Genomic DNA, 27,449 nt, shown 5'->3' on the forward strand with positions numbered 1-27,449 from the left:
TGCTTCCCTAAAGGACAATAGTGAACCAGATGGATTTTTACAACAATATATAATAGTTTCATGGCACCATTACTGAGACTAGTTTTCAATCCCAGGTGTTATTAATTGAATTTAAGTTCCAACAACTGCCAAGGTGGGATTCTAAACCATGCCCCCAGAACCTGAGCCTCTGGATTACTAGCCCAGTGACATTACCACTATGCCTCCCCATCACCTGTTTTAGTCTGGCATAGAAAGAACATAATTTTTTCCAACCAGTCCAGCTTTTTAGTTGAGCCCTAACCCTGAGGTTTTACAAGATAATTTTCTTTTAAGAAAGTTAACCGCCTGGAATATGAAATATGTTGAGTAGTCCAGCAGTAGACAACCATAGTGCTTATTCAGGAGTTATATCACTACCGACAACCACTTAAAAATACACATGCTGGGGGGGCGGTGGTGGGTGGCCAAACCGCAGTTTGTAAGCCACGTGCGGCTTCTGTGCAGATAAAGTGGCGTGGTTGTTCAGGTGGGGAGATTAATCTGGATCGTTCTGAAGAATTGGGCAGGGCCCTTGTTGGGTATGCTGAGCTACCACATCCACCGGCCTAACTCTAACTTGACTGTTCCGGTCTGATTTCTGTGAGTTGGTGATGCAAAAGCCATGCTCCAAGCAGCTGCTTTTCTGCACTGGATTCTGTCTGTCTGGTGCCACCTTGGCTGCAGGAACTGATGCTGCCAGGCTAGGGGGGTCAGGGGGGAGAGCAGGGCTGCAGGGGGGGGCTAAGAGTGTGGCTGAGGATTGGGGCCTCCTGGGGTTTGGGCATAGGCAGCCACTTCTCTTCATTCCAGCTCTCCTAAACCTGGGCAAATCCAGGTATGGGGGAGGGTGGAATAGGAGTTTTGGGAGGGTGGGGGCACAGGTGGAATGAATGAATGTGGATGAACGGGGAGGGATGCGTGAGTGAGTGGGTGGGATGGAAGGGAGGGCATGGGTGAGTGAATGGGATGGGTGGGAGGGAATGAGTGCGTATAGGCTGAGAGAGGACGGAGGGCATGTAAGTGTGTGCGATAGTAATAAAAATGCATCTGTGAAGGTTATTTGTGTGTTGCAGCTCTCGAATGTCTGGAGATGATCATATGAAACTCCAAGGTTCAAAGGGTTTGGTCACCCCTGACATATACAATGGGCTTGTATAATAGTTAAATTTAATTGGGATATTTCAGGTCTGATGTTATATGTCCATCAATGCCTATTATAAAAAAATTTCCACATTATTCTGCACTTATTACTAGTTTAACAACTATCATCTTGGAAAAAGAAACCATCCATCTTAGCATCCCTTCGCCAACCCTGATAAGAAGGAAAAATGTAAAAATGTTTTGAATCGCAGAAAAGCTAGCATTTGTTTTTTTGCCATAAACAGGGCAAAGATGAGTAAAGTTGATAAGACTGCTGTTAAACACTAACGTGAACTGATGTAACAGTTACAGATTTACGTCTATTACCATTAAGCGCAACAGTTACGTTGCAAGAGATGTTTGGCCTCACCTTGGATTCACATTCAGCTGCAATTTCCTCAAATGGTGCTTTCTGAAACTTTTCAATTACTTGACGCCGCTTTTCTCTTTCTTGTTCTTCAAGATTTTGGCTATCTGTTTTAGAGACATCAAAAAGAGCGGGAACCCCTGTTCACTAAAATGTCAAAGAATCTTACTAAACCCATAAATTACAAAATTTAGCAAATTCATATCATGCACATTGTATTATAAGGTTGCTACTTTTTCTCTCTAATTTGGTTAAGGCAGGCTGGTAGGGGGTCATGTTCTGCGAATTGAGACAATATCCCAGAACTCAATCAACATACTGACATGTATTAAAATTGCCTGAGGATCCACTGTTGCAAATCATATTCATTCCAGTGGTAGATGGAGGCTGGAAAGTAATTTATCATATGTTAACCTAAAATACAATCCCTGTGTATTCCAGAGCTGCCTGAAATCCAAGAGACTTTTTTTTTTAATTCATTCATGGGATGTGGGCATCGCTGTCTAGGCCAGCATTTATTGCCCATCTCTAATTGTCCTCGAGGTAGCAGCGGTGAGCTGTTTCTTGAACTGTAGTCCACGTGGTGTAGGTGCATCCACACTGCTGTTTGGGAGGGAGTCCAGGATTTTGACCCTGCGACAGTGAAGGAATGGCGAATTATTTCCAAGTCAGGATGGTGAGTGACTTGGAGGGGAACTTGCAGGTGATGATGCTCCATGTGTCTGCTGCCCTTGCCTTTCTAGGTGGTAGCTGTTGTGGGTTTCGAAGGTGCTGTCTAAGGAGCCTTGGTGAGTTCCTGCATTGCATCTTGTAGATGGTCTACATTGTTGCCACTGTGCATAGGGAGGGAGTGAACGTTTGTGGATTGGGTGCTAATCAAGCAGCCTTTGTTCTGGTTGGTGTCAAGCTTCTTGAGTATTGTTTGAGCTGCACTCATCCAGACAAGTAGAGTATTCCATCACAATCCTGGCCTATAGATGCCTTGTAGATGGTGGACAGGTTTGGGGAGTCAGGTGGTGAGTTATTCGCCACAGGATTCCTAGCCTCTGACCTCCTCTTGCAGCCACAGTATTTATATGGCTAGTCCAGTTCAGCTTCTGGTAAATAGTAACCCCCAGGGCCAGAATCTTCGGGTAGGCGTGCGAAGGCAGGCCCTGCTCGCTGACGCACAAAATACCACACGGTAACATCGGGCATGCGTCCCGATGTCACCGCGCGTCATTCCGATATTCAGTTCGGCAGACACACACCGGAGATGGCTGTACGCCCGCTGAACTGTCAAAGGCCTATTAAGGCCATTTAAAAACTAAGTAAAACACTTAATGGAGCTGCCCATCCAATTTTAAGTTTGGTGGGCAGGCGAAGAGCCCAGGCAGCCTTCGCATTCATCATGAAATCTCATCCACAGGTGGGATGAGGTTTCATGAAGTGTTTAGAAATTTAGTAAAAATTTTCATTAAAGTTCATTAACATGTCCCAGCTCATGTGACACTGTCACATGAGGGGCCATGTCTTGAAATTTTTTGGTTTTTATTAAAATTTTTGACCAAACTAATCTCCCTGAGGCAGCTCTGTGCCTCAGGGAAATTTCTGAGCTCTTTCGCACGCATCCATGCGAAAGAGCACAGGCCCCGACCTTGCCTACCCCCCCCCGCCCACACAGGGAGCATTCAGCGCTTTTGGGTGTGTGTCACACTGGGTAGGCCTTAATTGGCCTGCCCACATAAAATGGCAGCGCGCAGCCACTTGCAGGGAGAAAGTTCTCCCCCAGGACGTAGACAGTGGGGGATTCAGTGATGGTAATGCCAGTGAATGTCAAGGGGTGATGGTTAGATTCTCTCTTGTTGGAGATGGGTCACTGCCTAGCTCTTGTGTGACGTGAATGTTACTTGCCACTTGTCAGCCCAAGCCTGCATATTATCTAGGTCTGGCTGCATTTAGACATGGACTGCTTCAGTATCTGAGTTGTGAATGGTGTTGAACATTGTGCAATTATCAGCGAACATTCCCGCTTCTGACCTTATGATGGAAGGAAGGTCATCGCTGAGGCAGCTGAAGATGGTTGAGCCTAGGACACTACCCTGAGGAACTCCTGCAGTGATGTCCTGGAGCTGAAATGACCACCATCTTCCTTTGTGTTAAGTATGACTCAAACCAGCAGAGAGCTTTCGCCCTGATTCCTATTGACTCCAGTTTTGCTAGGGCTCCTTGATGCTACACTCGGCCAAATACTGCCTTGATGTCAAGGGCAGTCACTCTCACCTGACTGTTCAGCTCTTTTGTCCATGTTTGAACGAAGGCTGTAATGAGGTCAGGAACTGAGTGGCCCTGGCGGAACCCAAACTGGGCATCAGTGAGGAGGTTATTGCTAAGCAAGTGCCACTTGATAGCGTTTTTGATGGCCCCTTCCATCACTTTACTGATGATCGAGAGTAGACTAATGGGGCAATAATTGGCTGGGTTGGATTTGTCCTGCTTTTTATGTACAGGACATAGCTGGGCAATTTTCTATGCTGCTGGGTAAATACCAGTGTTGTAGCTGTACTGGAATAGCTTGGCTAGGGGCGTAGCAAGTTCTGGAGCACAAGTCTTCAGTACCATTGCCGGAATATTGTCAGGGCCCATAGTCTGTGCGTATGGAGCATATGACTGCAAGTCTCGTGCTGGTCTGAGTTTCAGAGGTGTTGCTGTGTGCAGAAAAAACTAACAGTTGAAATGAATGCATGCCTAATTTTAAAGTAAATTATTTGTTCTTGTGATCTGGATTGACATGGGAGAGATGATGGTTTGTGAAGTAGCAAACACTGGCATTGGGCAGTTATGATTATGGAACTATGGCACCAATGTTACACTATCATTCTAGGCATAAGGCTATATATTCAGTCATTCTAATAAACACAGATATAAAATTCATGTCCAGCACTGCCAAGCAGCTTTCTACCTTACTAAACTTTTGAAATTTAAGTAAAGCACAAAGAAATACAATTGTACACATTTGTCACACTCAGAATGAAAAATATCATTCTGCTATTCATACACTTAAAAATACATTGATAATGCCAACATTTCTACTGCTACCTTACTAATGTTGGGCAAAACTATAAAAGTTAGAAGATATATATTATCACTGTCGCCTTGCTCCCTCCCTATTTCTGCAATCTCCTCTAGCCATTTAGCCCTCAGATCTCCACATTCACCTAATTCTCGTTTCTTGAACATGCCCGATTTTACTGTCTCCACCACTGGTGGCTGTGCTTCCAGCTGCCTAGACCCTAAACTCCGGAATGCTCTCCCTAACCCTCTCTATTGCCTGTTATGATACTCCTTTGCCTCAACTTTGACCAAGCTCTTGGCCATATTAATATCAAATTACGTTACTTTGTTTTAAATTTTACTTTATAATGCTTCTGTGAAGTACTTGCAGATGTTTTATTATGCTAAAGGCATTTTTAGAATAGTTTGTTTTATGGGAAATGTGCACTACTGACATTGTCAGCCTTTATTCCCCACCCCTGATTGCCTTTGCTAAACAAATAAAAGTTGTATTTGTTGAACTTGAAATCTGAGGAGAAATTTGCTCTAATCTTGGGAGGCAGAATTAGTGAGATTATGAGGGATTCGCAGTTTTGAAATTGCTGCTTTGAGAGGAAGGGGCAAGTGGAGTTTCAATATCAGTGGCAATTATAATAGGGTCCATTTAGATTTTGGGCAGCTCACTAGGTGAATGTATCACAAAGCATCCTGCACCATTACAGATAGAGGAACTGACAGGTGAACTAATTCCAGAGTAATTTTGCCTTTTAGCGGGAAACCCAAATATTGTGGACAACAGCAATTTCTTATGAAAAATATAGTTAGAATGCTCAGTTCCCCATAGGAAAAACAAGATATAACGAGATTTTACTGGCTCTTACAAAAATTAGAGACGCAAGTTTTAAAATTAACTTGGATAATTCAGTGGTAGAAGTGTACCCTTTCAGATTTCAAGTGTGAGCCTAACCAAATGCAGCTTTTAATTCAATATTCTAAAGAGTTAAGGAATCTAGACTGTTGGGAAACGAGAAAGCAGAAACATTAACATCTTTGATGCAGGTCAGCAGCAAACTTCTTAGTAACAGTGATTCATGAAAATGGGAACTATTTCTGAATCATTACAGTATGTGGATCAAAGGATGGTAAATAATTAAGTGCAAGGCCTTTCTACAAACTGATTTTGCTAACAGCATGATAAATTAAATATTGCATGGTGTTTGTTCAATAAAATATTGTGCAAACTGGTGTTAATTTAATGAGATAAAAAGCACCATAAAGCTCAAGAAACATTAGGTCCTATTTTAACTTTAAGTGAATGAGTTTTGAGCAAGCTAAAATCAGGCCCATTCCCTCTTCTGGAGAATGAGGAATCAAATTCAACTGTGCAGTTCAAAACCAGTATGTATTCACCCACCACTATATTGCATTGTGTCTTGCTACTGTTTAAAGAGTACAGTTTTACTTCTTTGAATCCAACTTATTACTCATACCTATGGCTTTCTTCAGTGTTTCAAAGGTGATTTCTTCAACCATCTTCATCTGTGGAAGTTAAAATGAGCATTGAAGTTAATGGACAGTACATATATAATTAAAAATGTATTTTATTGACTGGTTTTTCCATATTGTGCACAAAATTGTGGATTAATGGATGCAGGTTTAAACCCCTTTGCTGCAGAACTACCCAGTTCAACCATGTGGAGAGAGGGGGCAGAAATGGAGGGAGGCCAGTCAAGCAAGTTAGTCACATGACCCTCTAGCAGCGATCGCAAGAGGATCCTGGGCTTAAGCTAAGGAAATTACATGGCCCATAAAGAGGAAGGGAGAAAAGGAATGGGTGAAAAAAGGTGAAGGTAACATAAATCAGACCCACCCAAGAAGAACAGAATCCCATCAGATGGATATACTGGATAAACATTAACTACAGTGGGACCCAAATTTAAAAGTGGCTAATTTTGCAGTGCTCTTTAAAGACTGGTGTAGGAACAACTACACAAAACAAATATGCTTAAAACTGCAAGAGTTTCAAAATAAATTAAACCTCATTCAGAATTAGGATGTTGCATCAAATTCAGCATCAGGTTTTTGCATGTCTACACTACATGAGCAGATTCTTTCATAAAAGATGTAATTACATATATTAGATTCCCTTTTCCAATAGTAAAAATGCCTTATAAAATACAGTTCCAACATAAATTAACCGAATGGTCCCTACAGATACAGGCTACATGATGGGGTGCACTGAATTTACTCAAAGTATTGATATTATATGGAAGACAGGAGATTTTCTCACAAAGTAGCACAACTGGCAGAAGGCCATAGAGAATCTTACTATCAACTGTAACTGTAAAAGTAAAAGGCTTTGTTACCTTATCCTGTTGTACACTGACACCAAGGAGGTCAACCTGGATAGACACAGTGTCAACAATACTCTTTCTTCTGGATATTCTGTCTTCATCTAAAATAAGTAACAATCAGCAAAGGAAATAAAAGTTAACTTTTTTGTAAAAAGCAATCAAGTATTTATAAACATCAGTTAAAATATACAGATATATTGGAGGAATGATCTTTTAAGATTAAAATATAAAACAATGATTGTTCCCTGAAAAAGGTAAAATGTCCAACTTTACCACTTTTCCAGTTCCAGCTCATATGGAGGCGAACACGCGAGTGTCCCAGATTATAAAATGGTTAGGAGCAACTTCTGTTAAGATGTGTTATCCATAGTTATTTCATTTAGGTTTAAACTAATATAACAAAAAGTTTCAACAGTCCAAATACTATAAAACCCTCTACTGGGTAATCCTACAAAGCATTTCAATGCCTCAATCATTAGAGCACAACACAGCATGGCATTAATTATTTCAAGCAAAGTAGGTCTCACTGATTTTTTGAGGAGACAGTGAGAAGGCGAAAAGAAAACCGGTTAAAAACTATGAACACCAAATATAAAAGAAAAGTGCACACACTACCACTACCACAAACTGGGCTTGGTTAGGCCAGACAAAAGCAATGCATTTCAAATCACATAACCAAATTTAACTTTAAAGATTAGCATTTTCAAATAATAATTAAATGCACTAATGCTTTGGTTCTTGCTAGTCTCCTTGTCCACCCTCCAAACTAGCCAGCAAAAATGGGAAATTATCCCAATGAAGAGAACTTTTAGGAGTCCTATTCATTGATGTTTGAAATATCCAATAATTTATAGATCAATACTAATTACACAAAAATACTCACAGGTACATCAGTGAATAAAACTAAAAATGCTGGACAGGAAAGGTCAGCTAGACAAAGTCACCACTTGTGAGCAGCTGCTTAACCTATTGGATATTGGTGCTCAAAATTTAGCCTGAAGGAATAAGCCTCTACAGCTAGTTTAAGTCTGTTTTGATACCAGTAGGTAACACTGGGGTGAACATCAATATTGAAAAACCATTTTCTCAAAATCTGCTTGCAGTGGCGTCACAGAAAGAAAACTATTTTGACTGTGCGTGTATGTGGGTAGGGGTTAAAGATGGAGATACAGAAGTGAACATAAGAAACCGTAATACATATGAAACTAATTTTCTGAACCATCTTGCTAACTTGTGGTCGAGACTTGGGATAGCTATTCAACATGAGGGCCTCGACAGATCTGATGAGATGCGAAGTGCTGTTTACTGCAGCCAGTTTGGCAGAAACGTGACCAAATTCATCTACAGCATGCTTTGCAAGGCCAAAAGATTTTTCAAGTAAAATGACACTGCTAAATGCTGCAAACTTCCTTTTCACAGATGAGGGAAAGCAAGACTTCAAAGCTGTGTTAAGTCATTATGCTTGCAGCAATGCAAAGTTAATTAGTATGTAGAACCTGGTATGGATCAGGGAACACTTGGACTAGATAACGTTTCTGAACAGCTCTGAGCATAAGAAACTGGTAACCGACAAATACAAAATGAGGATGCTCTGAAAGTTAGTTTACTAATTGCAGACGAGGTGTTTTGAGAGAGTTGTGGCCAACACCCTGGGACGAGATGAGGGAAGATACTGTAAAAGCTTGGTTGATCCAAGACCTTACAGGATATGTGTAAGCTCTAGAAACTCGTGGAGGACAGATAACATTAAAGCAGGTTTTATCACCATGCAGAGCTCAACTCTCATTGGATAATTTATATTAAGACTTTTATAGTGAGGTCCTGTCAGTGCAACATCCCATTGCCTGGTGAAAAATGATATATATAAAAAAGTGGTTGTTAAAGGAGACTAATTGCTGCAGGTGGAGGGAACTGGAGAGACTACAATGCGCATGAGGTGACCCTTAGGATTATTGTACGCATAACTTCTTGTGCTGCGCTTTGAACATTTTGTTGTAGCTAAGTAGTCCATAGTAGAGCACTGTATTGCATGATTTGGATATCTTGATGACCTCATACATTTTAATACTTAACTCATATTTAAGGGTGTTCCATTATTCTCAATTATTGGGCTTCAGCAATATTGAATTGGCTCAAGTCTTTAGATGGAGGGTGAGCGGGGGGAGAACAAGAACACTCTCTTGCCAACACAAGATGGCCATGCAAGATGGCCAACAATATCCATCTGCGCAGTAAAGCAATCATTTAATCGGCAGGAGACACAGTGCCAGCAAAAACCTGTCAGAGAGTGGCTGCCACGCAACCTAACCGGATAGCATAGAGGGGGTGGACACCTGGACATGATTGACATTCATGTCAATCAATAGCAAGATTTAGGTCAGGCCGAGGGGGGTGGGGTGATGTGTGTAAACCAATCAGGGGCACGGGTGTGGGACTGAATGAATCATGTGTGGTTGCACAGTTTGGTGCCAAGTGAATGAGGCCAACTTTGTTCCCAACAGAGGCCCAGAGTGAGATCGTGAGCAGGTTAAACTACTGAATTGGTGCCCAAGACAACAGTCCACTTTATCCTTCGGTGGCCTCCTTCAGTTTGGGGAGCTGTGGGGCAAATATTGTTGGGTACAATGAGAGGTTTTTTTTAAACTAGTTAGGAAATGGGGTCTTGCTTGGTATTTTCTCACAGCATTTGTATTTGCTTAAAATATCTTTCAAAATGCATGAGAAAATGTCTTTAATAATGCTTTGATAAACATCTCTGCCTCTGGTCACTGACAAATCGGTCACATGCAATGAAGTCACGGAGTAAAACGGTACAACTGCACATGCACGGTGTTGGCTGCAAACGCAGTCGACAAGATAACCAAAGCAAAGTATTTAAGACTTGCATAAGATCAAACATGTTTTAGCACAAAACTTCAAAGTAAGTGCTATTTAAACTCATCCCACTGGTGTAATGACCCCATCCCCATGCCAATCAAAGAGAACTAAGAGAACTGCATGCATTTGATATAAGTTTGCTTAGCTGGTGTTTAGCACATCTCACTCAACAGGAATAGTTTGATTGAAAATGAAATTTATTTAGTGCACCTCTAACTTAGTCCTGTGCTCAAGCAGCCATTTCTGGCTCAAACTGATGCCTATGCCAAAAAAGATATACTTGTTCATGTAATATGTGATGTAGGAGTTACTCACTTTTGTCATTAATTTAAAAAGTATGTGGTTTAATTCAGTTAATCACACAAAATAGTATAGTACAAACCACCAATATTTGTGATTCTACTTATTTTTAAAAAATAGTTATATATGCTAGATCTCTGCATCATAACTTTTGGTGATTAATAATTAAGGCACATGGTAAGATCTCTGTCCACTGTCATCTGCAATGTAAGCTTAGCAGCATTGCAGATAGATTATTAGGATATACTGCTAAGGCTACCAATATTAAAAGTAAACATTGAACCATTAGTACCAATCTTTGTTAAGGTTGCATCTAGAAAAATGATGTTGGCTTTTAGTCCCTTTTACATGGTGGGAAATATGAAGACCCTGGAAAAGGTACAGAGGACAGCCACTCTAGGTTAACCCAATTAAAGAAATGGGTCTTGGCAAAGTGTTGTGGGGAGGGATTTGACTGAGGTATTTAAAATAGAGACAAGACTGCATTTGTTGGATACATTATTTGAATTAGATAAATTAGTGAGAACCCTGGGATACGGAAGTGTAGAATTAGGGTAGACATCTTTTTCTTTATGCAAAAGGACCTTGGCCTCTGGAACAAGTTGTGAATGCATACAACGAACATAGCTTTACAGCAAACCCCCAAAAATAAACTGAATGAGTTCCTGGCTGAGCCTGAAAAGCTAAATGGATGTTGGGTAATGTGCCTAATGGTCACCGTGGCCTTCTGGAACTTTTTAAATCATCTCTGGGGTTTGTAGAGGGATTTCCCAGAGTTGTCTTCATTCCTTGAATTGGCATTTAAAAAAAAAATGCTGCTTCTCCCAGGAAATTATTTATGATTAGAAGTATACCATCACAAATGTTGCAATGTTCTTTTAAAATTTCCTGAATTAGAATATTCTGGGTCCTAATTATGAGCACTTTTACCCTGAATCCATGCCACATCAGAATATGCATGCTAAAGTGGAAGTCCTATACTCTTATTGAAAACTGATGCCAATGGCATCTTCCAATTGCTCAATATATTTTATAAATACCATAGCAATGCAATATAACCTTTGGAATTGAAAGACATATGTTACATTGAAACAAGCTATAGGTTTTTTTGCACATGGATCAACTGTCCTTGATCCTGTCAGAATGTTCTCCAGGCAATTTTATTCAACTGGCAAAGAAAACCATCATGAATTTGTCAATGACAGTTACAAACCTTCTTCATTTTCACTCAACAGCAACTTACATTTAAATGATAAAAACTCTTGTGGTTTCTCCCTGCCTTCCTTACCAAATGTGAATTATGTTAAGTGCTGGACTTGTGGTGTAACCTATTTAAAATTTTACTACTTTGATATGATTTTAAGCAAATATACAGTAAAACTTATATTTGCATGTGAAATTTAAAATCAGAGCAGTTATTTCACAAAGGGGATCAAAACAGTAGTTAGAGAATTTGGAAAGGGGAGGCACCTCACCTGTTTCATAGCACAATCTTGGATATTGCACTAATAAATCTTGGACACTGCACAAATGAATTGCATTGATTTCAGTGTGAAAAACCCACAAGCAAAGTGCAGGGAGGTTACAAAGGTACTATACGATATTGCAACTTCAATGGCATAGTATTTCATGAGTAACTTGATAATGTTTTGTCAATTCATCTTGAAAAAATTAAATTAAAAAACAATTATCGCCCATATCACAAAAATATTTTCATATTCCAAGCCCGTTTGTTCTCTCATAAATAACTGCACACAGGTAGAGGCAATACAGTCCATATTCAAACCTGGGATATCATCAAAAGCCCACATACAGCTATCAGTGTCTTCTGAAATCATTATTTTGTGATGAAAACCTGTTATTCAAAGTGAAACAGATTTTCAACATTCGTCTCAGCAGCTGAATGTTTAGGATTTGTTAAAGTTGAATAAATCCAATAACCAGAGTTTAAAGAAAATGATACGAATAGTACAAAATGTACCTTGTAGGGTGTAGTATAGAATCTTGAATAGGTAAAACGATTTATTGCTCAGACCCACTCAAAAAAAAAATAATTGCCTCAGATGTTTTTTTTAAAAAGCGCTAAATCGAGAGAATTGGCTGCCAAACTGCATTACATGCAGCGTGTGTGAAACTTATGCAGGCTATGGCATTGCTCCAAATTACTTGACCCAAAAAATTAACAAATTCTCAATGTTGTCTTTTGATTATAACACCTAAATGGCATGCTCAGTATGCACAAAATGTGCCATTTTGCATTACTGATATACTGTATAAGAGTTCTTCATCTTGCACCTATTTGCATTATTTGCAGGACAAAAGTATGTCATATAATGAACACATATCTTTCATGCATAAAAAAGTTGCAAAACACTTAGTCCCTACTGACAAGGCTTAAGAAAAGATCCCAATTAAACCAATGCTGTCTTCTCATAATGTCATATTATGAGAAAATGTGTACAAAAAAGGATTACATTACACAAAGGAGAAAAGCAGATGGATTAAAAAAATTGATTTAACAAATATTCCAAAAATACTTTAAATATTGACAAAGATAAAAAGTGAACCTGCTCGAAATCTTAAAAACCAAACAGATTGTCAACATCTGGAAAAAAAGATAAGTCTACAAGGTTGAATTTATTTTGCAAAAAAATTCAAACAATAGCAAATATAATAGATATTGGTAACAAAATTTTCAGATGTTTAGTAAAGTGCTACAGAAGAGACTTATGCAAATTCAGACAGATATCTTAAGGGATTATATGCACATGGATAGAAAACAGAGCAGGAACAGTTGCTTTGTGGATTGATAGGATGTGGCCTGTCCAACTTAGTCTTTTTTCATTTTTGTAAATGATTTGGGCATAAACACAAGAGTAATGATCTTGAGGCTACCACTATAAAATTAGAGAACTTTTCAAATTGAGTAAACATTTGAGAATGCAGGAGGGTAGATCAATTAATAGAGGGCAGATGTAATTCATGCAAAGATGTAGGAAGCTGTACATTTTTGGAAAAGGAACAGTGAAAGGAAGCAGATCTGAAATGGTAAGACACTTAACAGAAAGCAAGAACAGTTATTTAGTGGTGTAAACACATAGATCTTTAATAAGATAGGAGTGCAGGTAGAAAAGGTCACAAGAAAGGCAAATGAGATTGAGTTTTGTGCATAGGGACGATGATAAACTTGTTTAAAAGGTTAGTTAGGCCAGAATATGAGTAACATGTATAGTTATGGGAATCTCATTATAGGAAGAATAACAGTAAAGAATCACAAGAATGATATCAGGAAAGTGAAGTAATCAATATGAGAGAAGGTTCAAAATTAATTTAGGCTTTTTTTCTACCGAATCAGAAAAGGTTATGGGTGATGTGGGGGGCCTAAAAATTAAGGTTAAATTTTAAGAGGATTAATAATGAAAGATTGTTTCTAATGATCAGCAAAAGGTAAAAAAAATGGGACAGAGACTTGAGATCCGTGCTGGAAGGAAGATAAAATTTAGAAAAATTGTTTTTCCTCCATACATAGGTTATTAGAACCTGAAACACTTTCCCACAAGTGGCTAGTGAGGCTGACACTATTATGAAACTGAATTGGATAGTTATTTGAAAAGGCATATTAAAGGATACAGGAAACGGGTAAGGAAATTGAATTAAAGCAGTTGAAAAGTTAGCACAATAAACTGAACAGTCTCTTTCAGTGCTAAGATTCCTATGATTCCATGAAATTGAAATACAAGCAACAGCTTTACAAGCCCAAGTTTTCTACTGCTGTAAACTCAAACTTAATCACAGTGTTTGTGCAAGCTCTCCAGCCTAGGATATTAGTGAATACCAGTTTTCTGCCACAAGGACAACAGGGAAACATTTCAACATTTTAAATCAATTAAGTTGAAATTTCACTAAATGTGCCTTATTATAAACCATAACAACCAGCATTTGCAAGAATACTTCTAATAAAAAATTTAAAAAGATTGTAGAAAGAGGAAAAACTTTTACCTTTTTATTATTGGCAATTTCACAGTTTAGCACATTATACATTAATTGTAAAATGTAATCTATGTCAATACTTTATAACACTAAAGTTGTCAACCTGACATGTACTGTCTTACCCAGAGTGGTTACTTTTGATGCTAAGCATAGAAGAGTTTATTTCTTTTCAGGCAGCACTTGGTCCTGTTCATATACCGCAAAGAGTGAGCTACCCTTCTGCTTAATTACAAACATTAGAGGACACTAACCTACATACAAAAAACTTGATTTAAAAAAAAACACATTCTGGGGACTCCCAGATTTTCCCTTTGAAAATTCAGCAAAAATGCCATTATGTATTGGTACAATCATCACCTGTTGAATCTTGGAGAAACACTGTCAACATAATATATTTTTACTGATGACATATCCTAGAATGTCATATTTTATCTTTGAGGCTTCATAAAAAATACATGATCAGCTAAAGACCTTTTTCCACAGTCTATTTTCACCTTCAAATTTCAAAAGAACTTTTTAAGGCCATTATGTAAAATTAAATATGAAAAAACTTATTGTGCTCACCTATTTGCTTTAGCTTCTAAACAAGCACTAGCAGCTTTTGGGGCTTGTTTTTTTTAACCTAAGTTTATTAACTACTGCAAAGGCAGCAATCAAGTGAACTAATGTTTATTGCACTGGTGCACCCATGTCTTTTTACATGATGCAGCTCTTACTAAGCCAACGTTTACCTCTTGATTTCCGCCTGCACTTATGCCTGGGTTTTCCTGAAGTAAAAAGCTGGTTGTGGTCTAGATGCAAGAGCACATTAGAGAAGTGGCCATAAATTAAAAAAATACAAAGGAACAGTGAAAAGAAAATACACCTTTGGATTATTCTACACGAGAAAAGGTACTTGGTTTGGTCATATTCACGCAATGTAGTTAATCAATAATGAATAGTAATTTTAGGAATCTAGAATTACCAGAACAACGGAACTACTGCCTTTAAGCAACCAATTCCAAACCACCAGTGATGACATCTACAAATAAGAAGCTGTTAGCTATACCAGTCCTTGCACAAAAGATGGTTTCAAAAATATGTCATTTTAAACAGTAAAAGGGTGATAGGAGGACGAGTGGGGCTAATTAGGGACCAAAAAGGGGATTTACGCATGGGAAGCAGGGGACATAGCGGAGTGTATTAAACAAATTATGTGCATCTGTCTTTACCAGAAGACTGATGTTACCCAGGACATGGTGAAAGAGGGGGTAACTCGCAACTACACGGGTTTAATATTGATAAGGAGGTGGTATCAGATAGGTTGCCTGTACTTAAAGTTCAGAAGGCACCAAGGGGTTAAAACTCCAAGAAGTATGACAAATGGGAAACAAAGCAGGTTAGCGTGGGGGAGGGATTCAACTTCATGGAAAATTAAGAAAAAACTGAAAAGAAAGGAGAGCCCAGGAGAGGCTATTAAAGTCTCCAGAACACAAAATAGGACAGAGTATTTGGAAAGGGCTAGGAATCTACCTTCAACCACATCAGATAAAGGGACGACAATGAGAAAGGTTACAGGAAGTACTGGACTGAAGGTGTTGCATCTGAATGCAAGAAGTATACGAAATAAGGTAAATGAACTTGTGGCGCAGATTGAAATTGGCAGATATGATGTGGTGGGCATCACAGAGACATGGCTGCAAGGGGATCAGGACTGGGAGCTAAATATCCAAGGATATACATCCTATTGAAAAGATAGGCAGGTTGGCAGAGGGGGTGGGGTTGCTTTGTTAGTAAGAAATGAAATTAAATCGATAGCAAGAAATGACGTAGGGTCAGATGATGTAGAATCTGTTTGGGTAGAGTTGAGAAACTGCAAAGGTAAAAAAAACCATAATGGGAGTTATGGACAGGCCTTCGAACAGTAGTCAGGATGTGGGGCACAAGATATACCAGGAGATAGAAAAGGTGTGTAAGAAAGGCAAGGTTACAGTGGTCATGGGGGATTTCAATACGCAGGTAGACTGCGAAAATCAGGTTTGTAGTGGATCCCAAGAAAAGGAATTTGTGGAATGTCTACGAGATGGCTTTTTGGAGCAGCTTGTGGTGGAGCCCACGAGGGAACAGGCAATTCTAGATTTAGTGATGTGTAATGAGGCAGATTTGATAAGGGAGCTTAAGGTGAAGGAACCCTTAGGAGGAAGTGACCATAATATGATAGAATTTACCCTGCAATTTGAGAGGAAAAAGCTGGAATCAGATGTAACGGTATTACAGTTGAATAAAGGCAACTACAGAGGCATGAGGGAGGAGCTGGCCAGAATTGACTGGGAGATGAGCCTAGCAGGAAAGACAGTGGAACAGCAATGGCAGGAGTTTCTGGGAGTAATTTAGGGGAGACAGCAAAAATTCATCCCTAGGAAGAAGCAGCATACTAAAGGGAGGACGAGGCAACCATGGCTGGCAAGGGAAGTCAGAGACAGCACAAAAGCTAAAGAGAAAGCATACAATGCGGCAAAGAGCAGTGGGAAACCAGGGGATTGGAAGCCTACAAAGACCAACAGAGGACAAATAAAAAAGAAATAAGGAGGGAGAAGATTAAATATGAGGGTAAACTAGCCAGTAATATAAAAGAAGATTGCAAGAGTTTTGTTTTAGATATATAAAGGGTAAGAGAGAGGCAAAAGTGGACATTGGGCCGCTGGAAAATGACACTGGAGTAGTAGTAGTGGGGAACAAAGAAATGACGGAGGAACTGAATAGGCACTTTGCGTCAGTCTTCACAGTGGAAGACATGAGTGACAACCTCAAAGTTCAAGAGAGTCGGAGGTCAGAGGTGAGTATGGTGGCCATTACCAAGGAGAAGGTGCTAGGAAAACTGAAAGGTCTGAAGGTGGATAAATCACCTGGACCAGATGGATTACATCCCAGAGTTCTGAAGGAGATAGCTGAAGAGATAGTGGAAGCGTTAGTGGTGATCTTTCAGGAATCACTCGAGTCAGGGAGGGTCCCAGAGGACTGGAAAATCGCTAATGTAACCGCCCTGTTTAAGAAGGGAGTGAGGCAAAAGACGGGAAATTACAGGCCGATTAGCCTGACCTTGGTCGTTGGTAAGATTTTAGAGTCCATTATTAAGGATGAGATTTCAGAATACTTGGAAGTGCATGGTAAAATAGGGCAAAGTCAGCATGATTTCATCAAGGGGAGGTCATGCCTGACAAATCTGTTAGAATTCTTTAGGAGGTAACGAGTAGGTTAGACAAAGGAGAGCCAATGGATGTTATCTACTTGGACTTCCAGAAGGCCTTTGACAAGGTGCTGCACAGGAGGCTGCTCAGTAAGATAAGAGCCTATGGTGTTAAGAGGCAAGGTACTAGCATGGATAGAAGATTGGCTGTCTGGCAGGAGTCAGAGTGGGGATAAGGGGGTCCTTCTAAAGATGGCGGCGGGTGACTAGTGGAGTTCCTCAGGGTCAGTGTTGGGACCACAACTTTTCACTTTATACATTAATGATCTAGATGAAGGAACAGAGGGTATCCTGGCTAAGTTTGCAGATGATACAAAGATAGGTGGAGGGACAGGTAGTATTGAGGAGGCGGGGAGGCTGCAGAAGGAGTTGGACAGGTTAGGAGAATGGGCAAAGAAGTGGCAGATGGAATACAACGTGGGGAAGTGTGAGGTCATGCACTTTGGTCGGAAGAATAGAGGCATAGACTATTTTCTAAATGGGGAGAGAATTCAGAAATCTGGAATGCAAAGGGACTTGGGAGATTAAGTCCAGGATTCTCTTAAGGTTAACTTGCAGGTTGAGTCAGTAGTTAGGAAGGCAAATGTAATGTTGGCATTTATTTCGAGAGGATTAGAATATAAAAGCAGGGATGTGTTGCTGAGGCTTCATAAGGCTCATGTCAGACTACATTTAGAATATTGTGAGCAATTTTGGGCCCTGTATCTCAGGAAGGATGTGCCGGCCCTGGAGAGGGTCCAGAGGAGGTTCACGAGAACGATCCCAGGAATGAAAGGCTTAACATATGAGGAACGTTTGAGGACTCTGGGTCTAACCTCGATGGAGTTTAGAAGGATGAGGGGGAATCTGATTGAAACTTACAAACTACTGAAAGGCCTGGATAGAGTGGACGTGAGGAAGGTGTTTCCATTAGTAGGAAAGACTAGGACCCGAAGGCACAGCCTCAGAGTAAAGGAAAGACCTTTTAGAACAGGGATGAGGAGAAACTTCTTTAGTCAGAGAGTGGTGAATCTATGGAATTCATTGCCACAGAAGGCTGTGGAGGTCATTGAGTGTATTTAAGACCGAGATAGATAGGTTCTTGATTGGTAAGGGGAGAAGGCGGGAGAATGGGGTTGAGAAACTTATCAGCCATGATTGAATGGCAGAGCAGACTCGATGGGCCAAATGGCCTAATTTCTGCTCCTATGTCTTATGGTCTTAAGACTGGATGAGGTGCATCCCAAGGGTATGGAGGAAAGTGAGAGTGGATGCTGCAGAGATACTGGCCATAATTTTCCAGTCTTCCTCAGTCTCAGGGTTGGGGGGAGCTGCCAAAGAACTGGAAAATTGCAAATGTTACACCTTTTTTCAAACAGGTGTAAAGATAAGTCCAGCAACAATTGGCCAGTTTAACTTCAGTGGTGGGGAAGCTTCTAGAAAGAATAATTCAGGACAAAATTAATAGTCACATGGACAAATGCAGGTTAATTAAGGAAAGCCAGCTGGATTTGTGAAGTGCAAATCATGTTTCACTAACTTGTTAAAGCTTTTTTGGAGAGGTAACAGTGAAAGTTGATTAGGGTAATGCTATTGATATAGTCTACATGGACTTCCATAAGGCATTTGATACAGTGTTGAACAAAGTGAGCCAAATTATATCTCATGGAATAAAGTGGATAGTAGCAACATGGATATGAAATTGGCTGAGTGACAGAAAACAGAATAGTTAATGGATGTTGTTTTGGACTGGAGGAAGGTTCTTACTGAGTTCCCTGGTACTTGGAATTGGGACTCTTGCTTTTCCCAATATATATTAATGACCTAGACCTTGATGTACAGGGTACAATTTCAAAGTTTGCAGGTGATACAAAATTTAGAAGTATTATGAATTGGGAGGGGGAGGAGTGCAGCTCCAACAACACTCAAGAAGCCCAAAGTCATCCAGGACAAAGCAGCTGCTAGATTGGCACCCCATCCACAAACGTTCACTCACTCCACCACCAATGTACAGTGGCAGCAGTGTGTACCATCTCCAAGATGCACTGCAGCCGCTCAACAAAGCTCCTTAGATAGCATCTTCCAAACCCAGTGCCTCTACCATCTAGAAGGACAAGGGCAGCAGACACATGTGAACACCACCACCTGGAAGTTCCCCTCCAAGCCACTCACCATCCTGGCTTGGAAATATATCGCTGTTCCTTCACTGTCACTGGGTCAAAATCCTGGAACTCCCTCCCTAACAGCAGTGTGTGTGTACCTACACTATATGGAATGCAACAGTTCAAGAAGGCAGCTCACCACCATCTTCTCAAGAACAACTAGGCTTGGGCAATAAATGCTGGCCTAGCTAGTGATGTCCACATCCCATAATGAATAAAATGGATAGTGTGGAACTTCAAAGGGACATGGACACATTGGTGGAATGGGTGGACAAGTGGCAAATGAAATTCAATGCAGAGAAGTGTGAAGTGATTCATTTTGGTAGGGTACAATTCTAAAGGGACCTGGGTGTATAACCCTTTGAAAGTGGCAAGTTACATTGAGAGAGCCGTTAATTAAGCATACAATGCCCCTATTAATAAAGTCTAGGATAGAGTACAAAAGCAGGGAGATAAAACACTGGTTCAGCCTCAATTGGAGTAGTGTGTCCAGTTCTGGGTGCCACACTTTAGGAAAGATGTGAAGGCATTACAGAGAGTGGGGAAAAGATTCACAAGAATAATGACAAGAAGTCATGAGGTAGGTACGTAGATAAATTGGAGAAGTTGGAACTGTTTTCCTAGAAGAGGGGGTTGAGAGGAGATTTGATAGAGGTATTCAAAATCATGAGGGGTCTAGACAGGGTAGATAGGGAAAAACTGCTCCCATTGGTGGAAGGATCGAGAACAAGAGGTTGCAGATTTAAGGTAACTGGCAAAGAAGCAATGGAGAAATGAGGAGAAACCTTTTCACGCATTGAGTGATTAAGATCTATAATGCACTGCCTGAGAGGAGATAGGTTCAATTGAGGCATTCAAGAGGGAATTGGATTACTATCTGAAAAGAAATATTGTGCAGGGCTATGGGGAGAAGGTGGGGGAATGGGACTAGGTGATTTGCTCATTTGGAGAACTGGCACAGCCATGATGGGCCAAATGGCCTCTTCTGTAACAGTTCTGTGATTTTACATGCTGACAGTTGAGGATGTCTTTTACGCAATAACACAAAATGAGTTAAATACTCAACTGCTTATTCAAAATATCTGAATGTCGATTTTCTTTCCTCCCTTTATTGCCTTAACTAGGTTTCAGTACTCGAAAGAATGCGTGTTATTTCTGCACAGGACACAACGTTCTAAGCCATTTTTCTGGTTTCTAAGGATATCGAAGCAAAGGCTCTACCACTCTACTAATGAATCATATTAGAGTTGGTGTATGTATGATTACACAAATTTTGATGGCAAGTTACTGAGGTTAGTTTTTACACTGCTAAATGACATCTGCCACTGACCTATTTCTGCCAGTGCAGATGATCACAACCATTCTAGGGAACACTGACTGAAGTCAGAACAGCTACACAATTGAGAAGAAAGTAAGGAACAGGAGTGGGGAAGAAAAAGGAAGAAAGAATGGGAAGGAGAAACAGAGAGAGCAAGCTTTGCCAAGCCGAAGGACATCCCAAAGTGCTTCACAGCCAGTGAAGTACATTTGAAGCATGTCATGAAAGTACGCTACAGCTTCTCCAACTATCTATGGGCATATTGAACTTTTTAAGGAATACCTGTGTTTTTTTAAATAAATAAATAAAGACACTGATCAAAAGATGGCTGAAACTGTAAAGGGACCATATTCTGGAAAATTCCTACATGGATTATACTGACGGGACCTTCTTGGGAGGACATGCAATTTCACACCTGAAGAGGTGTCAAGGACAGCTTCAAACAGACACTTGAAAGAAAGGTATGGAAAATGCAAAAGGCTGGACTAATCTCCTGGGTTTGTGAGGACAATGGAGACTATTTCATACATCTCATCAGATACCCAAACACACCCATCTCCTCTTGATTTATCTCTCAGAAGGTGTACAAGGTTCCGAGATGAATGCAAGACATGACTATTTCTCCTCCGGGAATACAGGAAAATGAGGTAAAAACTGCCGGATGACCAGTCAGAAAAAGAACAACAAAGTAGCAAGAAGGATCTCTCTCACTCTGGAGAGAATATATTTTAGCAGAGACAGGCAGCAAAGAGAAAGACAGGGCAGCCCCTTCAGTTAACCCTGCAGACAGAACCAGGTCATCTGCCAAAGTCAGTTCTATCAGAATCACCCAACTTAACGGCTACAACATATCACTATCTACACTTCATGGACAAACCAAGGACTGATATGTGTATTATTTTTACACTTTGGGCAGAAACGTCCGTGCTTTCTGGCTTTGGGCATGTTCGGTGGCATGAGCGGGCAATATGGTGAGAAGGCCAAAAATCGGATTCATGACGTCGTGAAATCAGTTTGTGATCGTCCACTCAGCCCATCAATGGCGGGCCGCATTTCCTGCCATTGGACATCGAGAACCTCATTGTAATACATCAGCACATCAGGCTAGCCCGCCAGACTCATCCTACCACCGGATGGCCTGCCCAATGACACCAACGTGTTTCACAACAGCATGTGTGCGCACTTGGGGGGCTGCACTTTGAGGGGAACTCGGAGGTGAGGTGTGCACGCAGCTGCACTTTAAATGTGGTGCCCGGTGTGATGAAGTGGCGAGATGACAGTGTGGCAGGCGAATGAGAAATGGCGTGTTTCCCAGGAATGCATTATTAATGCGGTGGGTTTGGGATGATTCGAAGTGAAAAGCCGCCATTGCGTCTGGTGGATAAAATGTCTCCTTATAAAAAGTAAATACATTTGGATTGGGAGAAGGCATCCACTGGAAAGGATTTTAAATAAACCTTTGTTGCGACCGACCGAGGAGGTTGGAAGAAAGCGGAACCAGCTTAATCCTCCTCACCCAGTCATAGCACAATTGGGGATCTCATCTGGGATTAAAACAAGTGTCATCACTGTTACAACGTAGTGCAACATAACAGCCAATTTATAGCAAAGTTCCACAAATAGCGTTAAGATAATGTTTTAACTATGTTAGGCTGGAGAAATATTGTGCTGGCACATCGGACGAACTTCCCTGACCTTCTTTAAATAGTGTCAGGGGGTTTTGAAGATTTATCCAAAAGACAACATCTCTGACATCACTTCCTCAGTATTGCTACTTTAATGTCAGCCTAAATTACATGGTCAGTTCTCTTGGTTAAGGCTTGAATCCACAACAGTGAGTACATTTTTCCACATCATGCACAAGTTACCAAACTAAATAAATTTACTGACTGACTTATCAAGAATTCTGCATCTCCACCAGTTTCACTCTGCAGAGAAAAACTGTTGAGATTAAGTTACTTGTCTGTGGCTTTTCAAACTACATTGTGCAACTTTCTTGAAAACATGGTTTGTTATTGGGAGATTCTGACTATTGAAAAAGAACACCTCTGGAATCAATCTTATCTGTTGTACAGAAAACACACACGGCCTTCTGCTGCCTTTCTATCAGAAACACAAGTAAAATTCAGCTGGTAATGACTCATTGTGGTTATAAGTTTCATGTGGCTTGGTCTTTATCATTAACACATACATCTGTATATTCCACAGATTGAAACAATTGAAACCTACCTGTAGGTTGGGGCACATAGGGCACCGACAGCCTATCAACATTGTAGCCACTGCCAGCCAATGCATCTGCAATCTTGTTTTGCAAGAAAAGACAGCTTTTGTCTTGCGTCTCCAGGGTCTTGGGCAATCTATTAATAGTTAGAAAATTTAACACTAAGCATGTGACACAACTGCTAAAAGCTCCTGTAACTTAATGCATTTTTAAAAGTAGGTTTACAATAATTTAGCAGAAACTTAAAAAACAAATCATCCAATAATAATGTGATCTGGCTTTTCTCTCATTGAATTCAAATTTAAACCTGCAACATTGTATTAATACATCATTGTTTACTAAATATAAATTATGCAATCAAAAATAGGGTGTTAATAGAATAAAGTTTCTGTAGAAGAGTTCTCACACAAGGCGTTAGCTTCACTGCTCAAGTGGCCAATAATTACATCATAACACATCATCTGGTGATGAACTGTGAATCATCATACAATAAACATGCAGTGAAAAGAAGGAAACTACATTTAAATAGCACCTAATCACAATCTCAAGTGCTTCACACCCAATTAATCACCTGAAGTGGATTGTATAGGTCGTTATTTTTTAAACATACAAGATCCCACAAGCAGCAACAAGCTGAATACCCAAGTAATGTTTTTGTGTTGAGGCTGGACACTGCCAGACATCCACCTGAATCACCAAGAAAACCTTCTGATCAAATAAGTGACACTCAAATAAGCACTGGTGCGCATCGTGGACAAGTCCTCAATAGGTGGCAGTTAAACAAACAGAGCAGGTTTCAACTTGAATTGGGCATCAGGGGCCAAAGTAAGCAGCGTAGTGTCCAACCCCTCCCAGAGCTCAAGGTCTGGATTTTAGCTTCTGGGCCTTACTTGTATGCTCCTACACCAAATTCTGACCAAATCAGGCTGGAATTCCATCACTGCTGCCCGGCAGGCATGCAGGTGTCAAAATTAGTGTGGGGTCAGGCTGTGCTGGTGAGCCATGGTATAAGGGGAGGCCAAAGGTATCTTTGTGGAGCCGAAGATGGGGCTAGTACTCTTGCCTCAGCTGGTCCAAAGGATCCTTTAAAATTTCTTTAAAACGTCTGGGCCTGTCATGGCCTGGATTCCTGATGTTGCATGCTTTGGTTGGCAGACAAGCGACCATGCAGACTGGAGTCAGTTATGCAGTTAAAATGGTGTGTATATCTGGATGCTTTTCTAGGACAGGAGTGGAAGAATCTTTCCTGTGCCAGGGGGCATTTAAATAAAAGTGGTGGGGAGAGGGGCAAGGATGTACAGTGACCTTCCTATCATTTGCTGATTATGACATGGTCACTCCAAGTTATCTTCAGTGTCGATATCATGATCCTTCAACTAAATGGATAATAGCAAAAAAAGAAATTAGGACCTTTAATGAGGTTATTTTCTACCAAAATCATAGGTACAAAGATAAAGACCTTACACTTTCTGGAATTTAGGTTTGAGCCAAAGGATTAAAGTAATACAGACAGCAAAATAAATTAATATCTGCTGATGGAATTTATGCACAATATATTCAAAATAATTCATGAACTCAGTCAAGTTGATAAGACTGGACCCTGCATGATAAATTGAAATGTGGCAACCTCATTATTGCCAACAGCAGTGAACTATGATATTCAGAGCTCATGTGTTGTTTGAGTAATGGGTATGCAAATCCAGGCACTGACATTTGAATTAAATTTTAATTTTGCATGAAGCTACATAGGCAACTAAGTAGGATCAAGTTTGCTTATGATTAAAATGTTTAAAAGCAAAAATCACAACTATAAATTATAATAAAGAGACCTACATCTAGAATTCAATAACTTAAAGACAAACATCTAAGAGACATCTAAGACATTGAATGCTGTTTGGAAGGAAGAGCGATATTTTATTTTTTATAGCTAAACATCTAAGAATCAAGCTTTCATTAATAGAGTCAATGTCACCACACCAGAAAATTCTGAAATTTTTCTGAATTAGAATGTATTCTTGAAACTAACTAGATTAGATCTCTTCCCTTAAGAACACAAGGATACAGCAAAAAAATAAGAGGATGTAAAAGAATCTTGGCTGTTTTGAAGATTTGTAGCAGTTATTAATTGTGCTTAATTTCTCTATCATCAACAACTTGCATTTATATAGCACCCTTCTTGATCCCCTCCACTGTTTGATTTGTCATGCTGCTTTGTCCAACATCCAGCGCTGGGTAAGCAATAATGTCGTCCGACTAAATACTGGGAAGAATGAAGCCATTGTTTTCAGTCCCCACCGCAAACCACTGACTCTACTCTTTTTCCAGGTCACCACCTGAGGCTGAACCAGACCATTCAAACTTTGTCAACTTATCTTATGTGACTGTGACAAAAATAAACTATCCCTCTTTGACCTTCTTGAACTGCCAGCTGCCTTTGACATGGTTGACCACATCCCCCTTCAACACCTCACTACTGTTGTCCAGTTGGGTGCTGCTGCTCTCATGTGGCTTTGATATTCCATTCTTACCTATATAATTGTATTACTTGCAATGGTTTCTCTTTCCGCTCCCACACTTATTACTCTGGTGTCCACCAAGAATTTGTCCTAGCGCACCTCCCCCCACACCTCCTTATTTCTTATCTACATGCTGCTCCTCAGTGATAATGATTTGAAAGCACAGTGTTAATTCTCACATGTACGCTGATGACACCCAGCTCTAGCTCACCACAATCCCTCTCGATGACTCCACTGTTGCCTAATTAATAGGCCTGTCCTGAATAAGCAAGAATTTCCTCCAATTAAATATTATGAAGACTAAAAACATTTGTTTTCAGTATCCACTCCAAACTGTTTCCTAACTACTAATTCCACTGCTCTTGCTGGCAACTGTCTGAGACGAAGCCAGACTGTTAACAACTTTGCTGACATATTTGACCTCAAGATGAACTTCCATCCACAAATTTGCACCTTACCAAGATGGTCCATTTTCACCTCCCTAATATCACCCAACTTCGCACCGTCTCAGCTCATCTGCTGCTAAAACTTCATTTATGTTTTTGTTACCTCTAGACTTGACTATTCCAACTCTCGACCTGGCTGGTCTCCTACATTCTACACTCCCTAAACCTGAGAGATTCTAAGCACTGCTGCCCATGTCCTAACTTGCACCAAATCCTGTTCATCTATCATGCCTGTGCTCAATGACTTACAATGGTTCCCAGTTAGTCAATGTCTTGATTTTAAAATTCTCATACTTACTTTCAATTCCCTTCATTCATGGCCTTACTTCTTTCTATCGTTAATCTCTCCCAGCCCCACAGCCTCCAAGATATCTACGTTCATCTAATTCTTGCCTCTTGATAGGGTTGTCAACTGTGATTAAATGTATTCTGGAGGTTTCATCACATGACTTGCCCCCACACTCAAATCAATGGCAAAATTCTCAACCATTTCTCATGCTTCAATGGAATTTCAAGTTACACACAAACAAATATCTTCACTTGTTAACCATTTGTAAAAATGCAAATACTTTGAGTCAGGATAAAGAATTGATGAAAATATATATCAGTAGAATTGCTATTACAAACATACTAATTAGGATGAGGAGTAGGTTGGTTGACCCCTCAAGCCTGGTCTGCCATTTGATAAGATCATGGATGATCTGACTGTGGCCTCAACTCTACTTTCCTGTTTACTCCTGCTACTCTTGGACTCCCTTGTCAATCAAAAAGCTATCTAACTTAACCTTAAAAATATTCAATGACTCTGCCTCCACTGTTCTCCGGGAAGGGGAATTCCACAGGCTAACAACCTCAGAAAAAATTCTCATCTCCATCTTAAATTGGAGACCTATCTTTAAACTGCGTGCCCTAGTTCTAGTCCCTCCCATAAGAGGAAACAAACTCTCGGTATCCACTCTGCCAAGTTCCCTCAGGATCTTATATGTTTCAATAAGATCACCACTCATTCTTCTAATTTCCAATAGATACAGGCCCAACCTGTCCAACCTTTCCTCATAAGATAACCCCTTCATCTCAGGAATCAGTCGGATGAACTTTCTCTGAACTGTTTCTAATGCAATTATATTATTCCTTAAGTATGGAGAGCAAAACTACACACAGTTCTCCAGACATGTCTCACCAATGTCCTGTTAGAGCTGCAGTAAAACTTTCCTAATTATATATTCTATTCCCCTTGCAATAGATGACAAAGTTCCATTGGAGGCATTGGGCTATTATAGGGCAAACAAAAGGAAGATATTGTGCGCTTCTCTAATTGTTTAGGTAATTACTATGCCTATATGTAGAGTATATATTTTGGAATATGTATTAAAGAATTGGCAACAAAATGCAAACCAATATTTCTCCTATTGTTCAAACTTCACAGATGAATAATTGGTGAATTTGAAAATTAAAAAATATCAACTAACTTTTTTTGCATGTACAATATTTCCAGGTCT

The 27,449-nt window shown here is 40.1% G+C and overlaps 1 protein-coding gene across 5 annotated transcripts in view; it reads right to left on the reverse strand.

Moving 5' to 3' along the window:
- Positions 1 to 27,449, reverse strand: part of efr3a (EFR3 homolog A (S. cerevisiae)) — a 255,404-nt gene that overhangs the window by 13,282 nt on the left and 214,673 nt on the right. For all 5 annotated transcript variants that reach the window (XM_041189698.1, XM_041189697.1, XM_041189696.1 and 2 more), the window contains 4 exons: positions 22,997 to 23,124; positions 6,928 to 7,016; positions 6,052 to 6,100; positions 1,532 to 1,635 (listed from right to left, as the gene is read on the reverse strand). In XM_041189698.1, coding sequence (XP_041045632.1) covers positions 1,532 to 1,635; positions 6,052 to 6,100; positions 6,928 to 7,016; positions 22,997 to 23,124 — 370 coding nt within the window. The remainder of the gene's footprint in view (positions 1 to 1,531; positions 1,636 to 6,051; positions 6,101 to 6,927; positions 7,017 to 22,996; positions 23,125 to 27,449) is intronic.

The sequence above is a fragment of the Carcharodon carcharias genome, chromosome 6, assembly GCF_017639515.1.
Source record: "Carcharodon carcharias isolate sCarCar2 chromosome 6, sCarCar2.pri, whole genome shotgun sequence".
Taxonomy (NCBI): Eukaryota; Metazoa; Chordata; class Chondrichthyes; order Lamniformes; family Lamnidae; genus Carcharodon; species Carcharodon carcharias.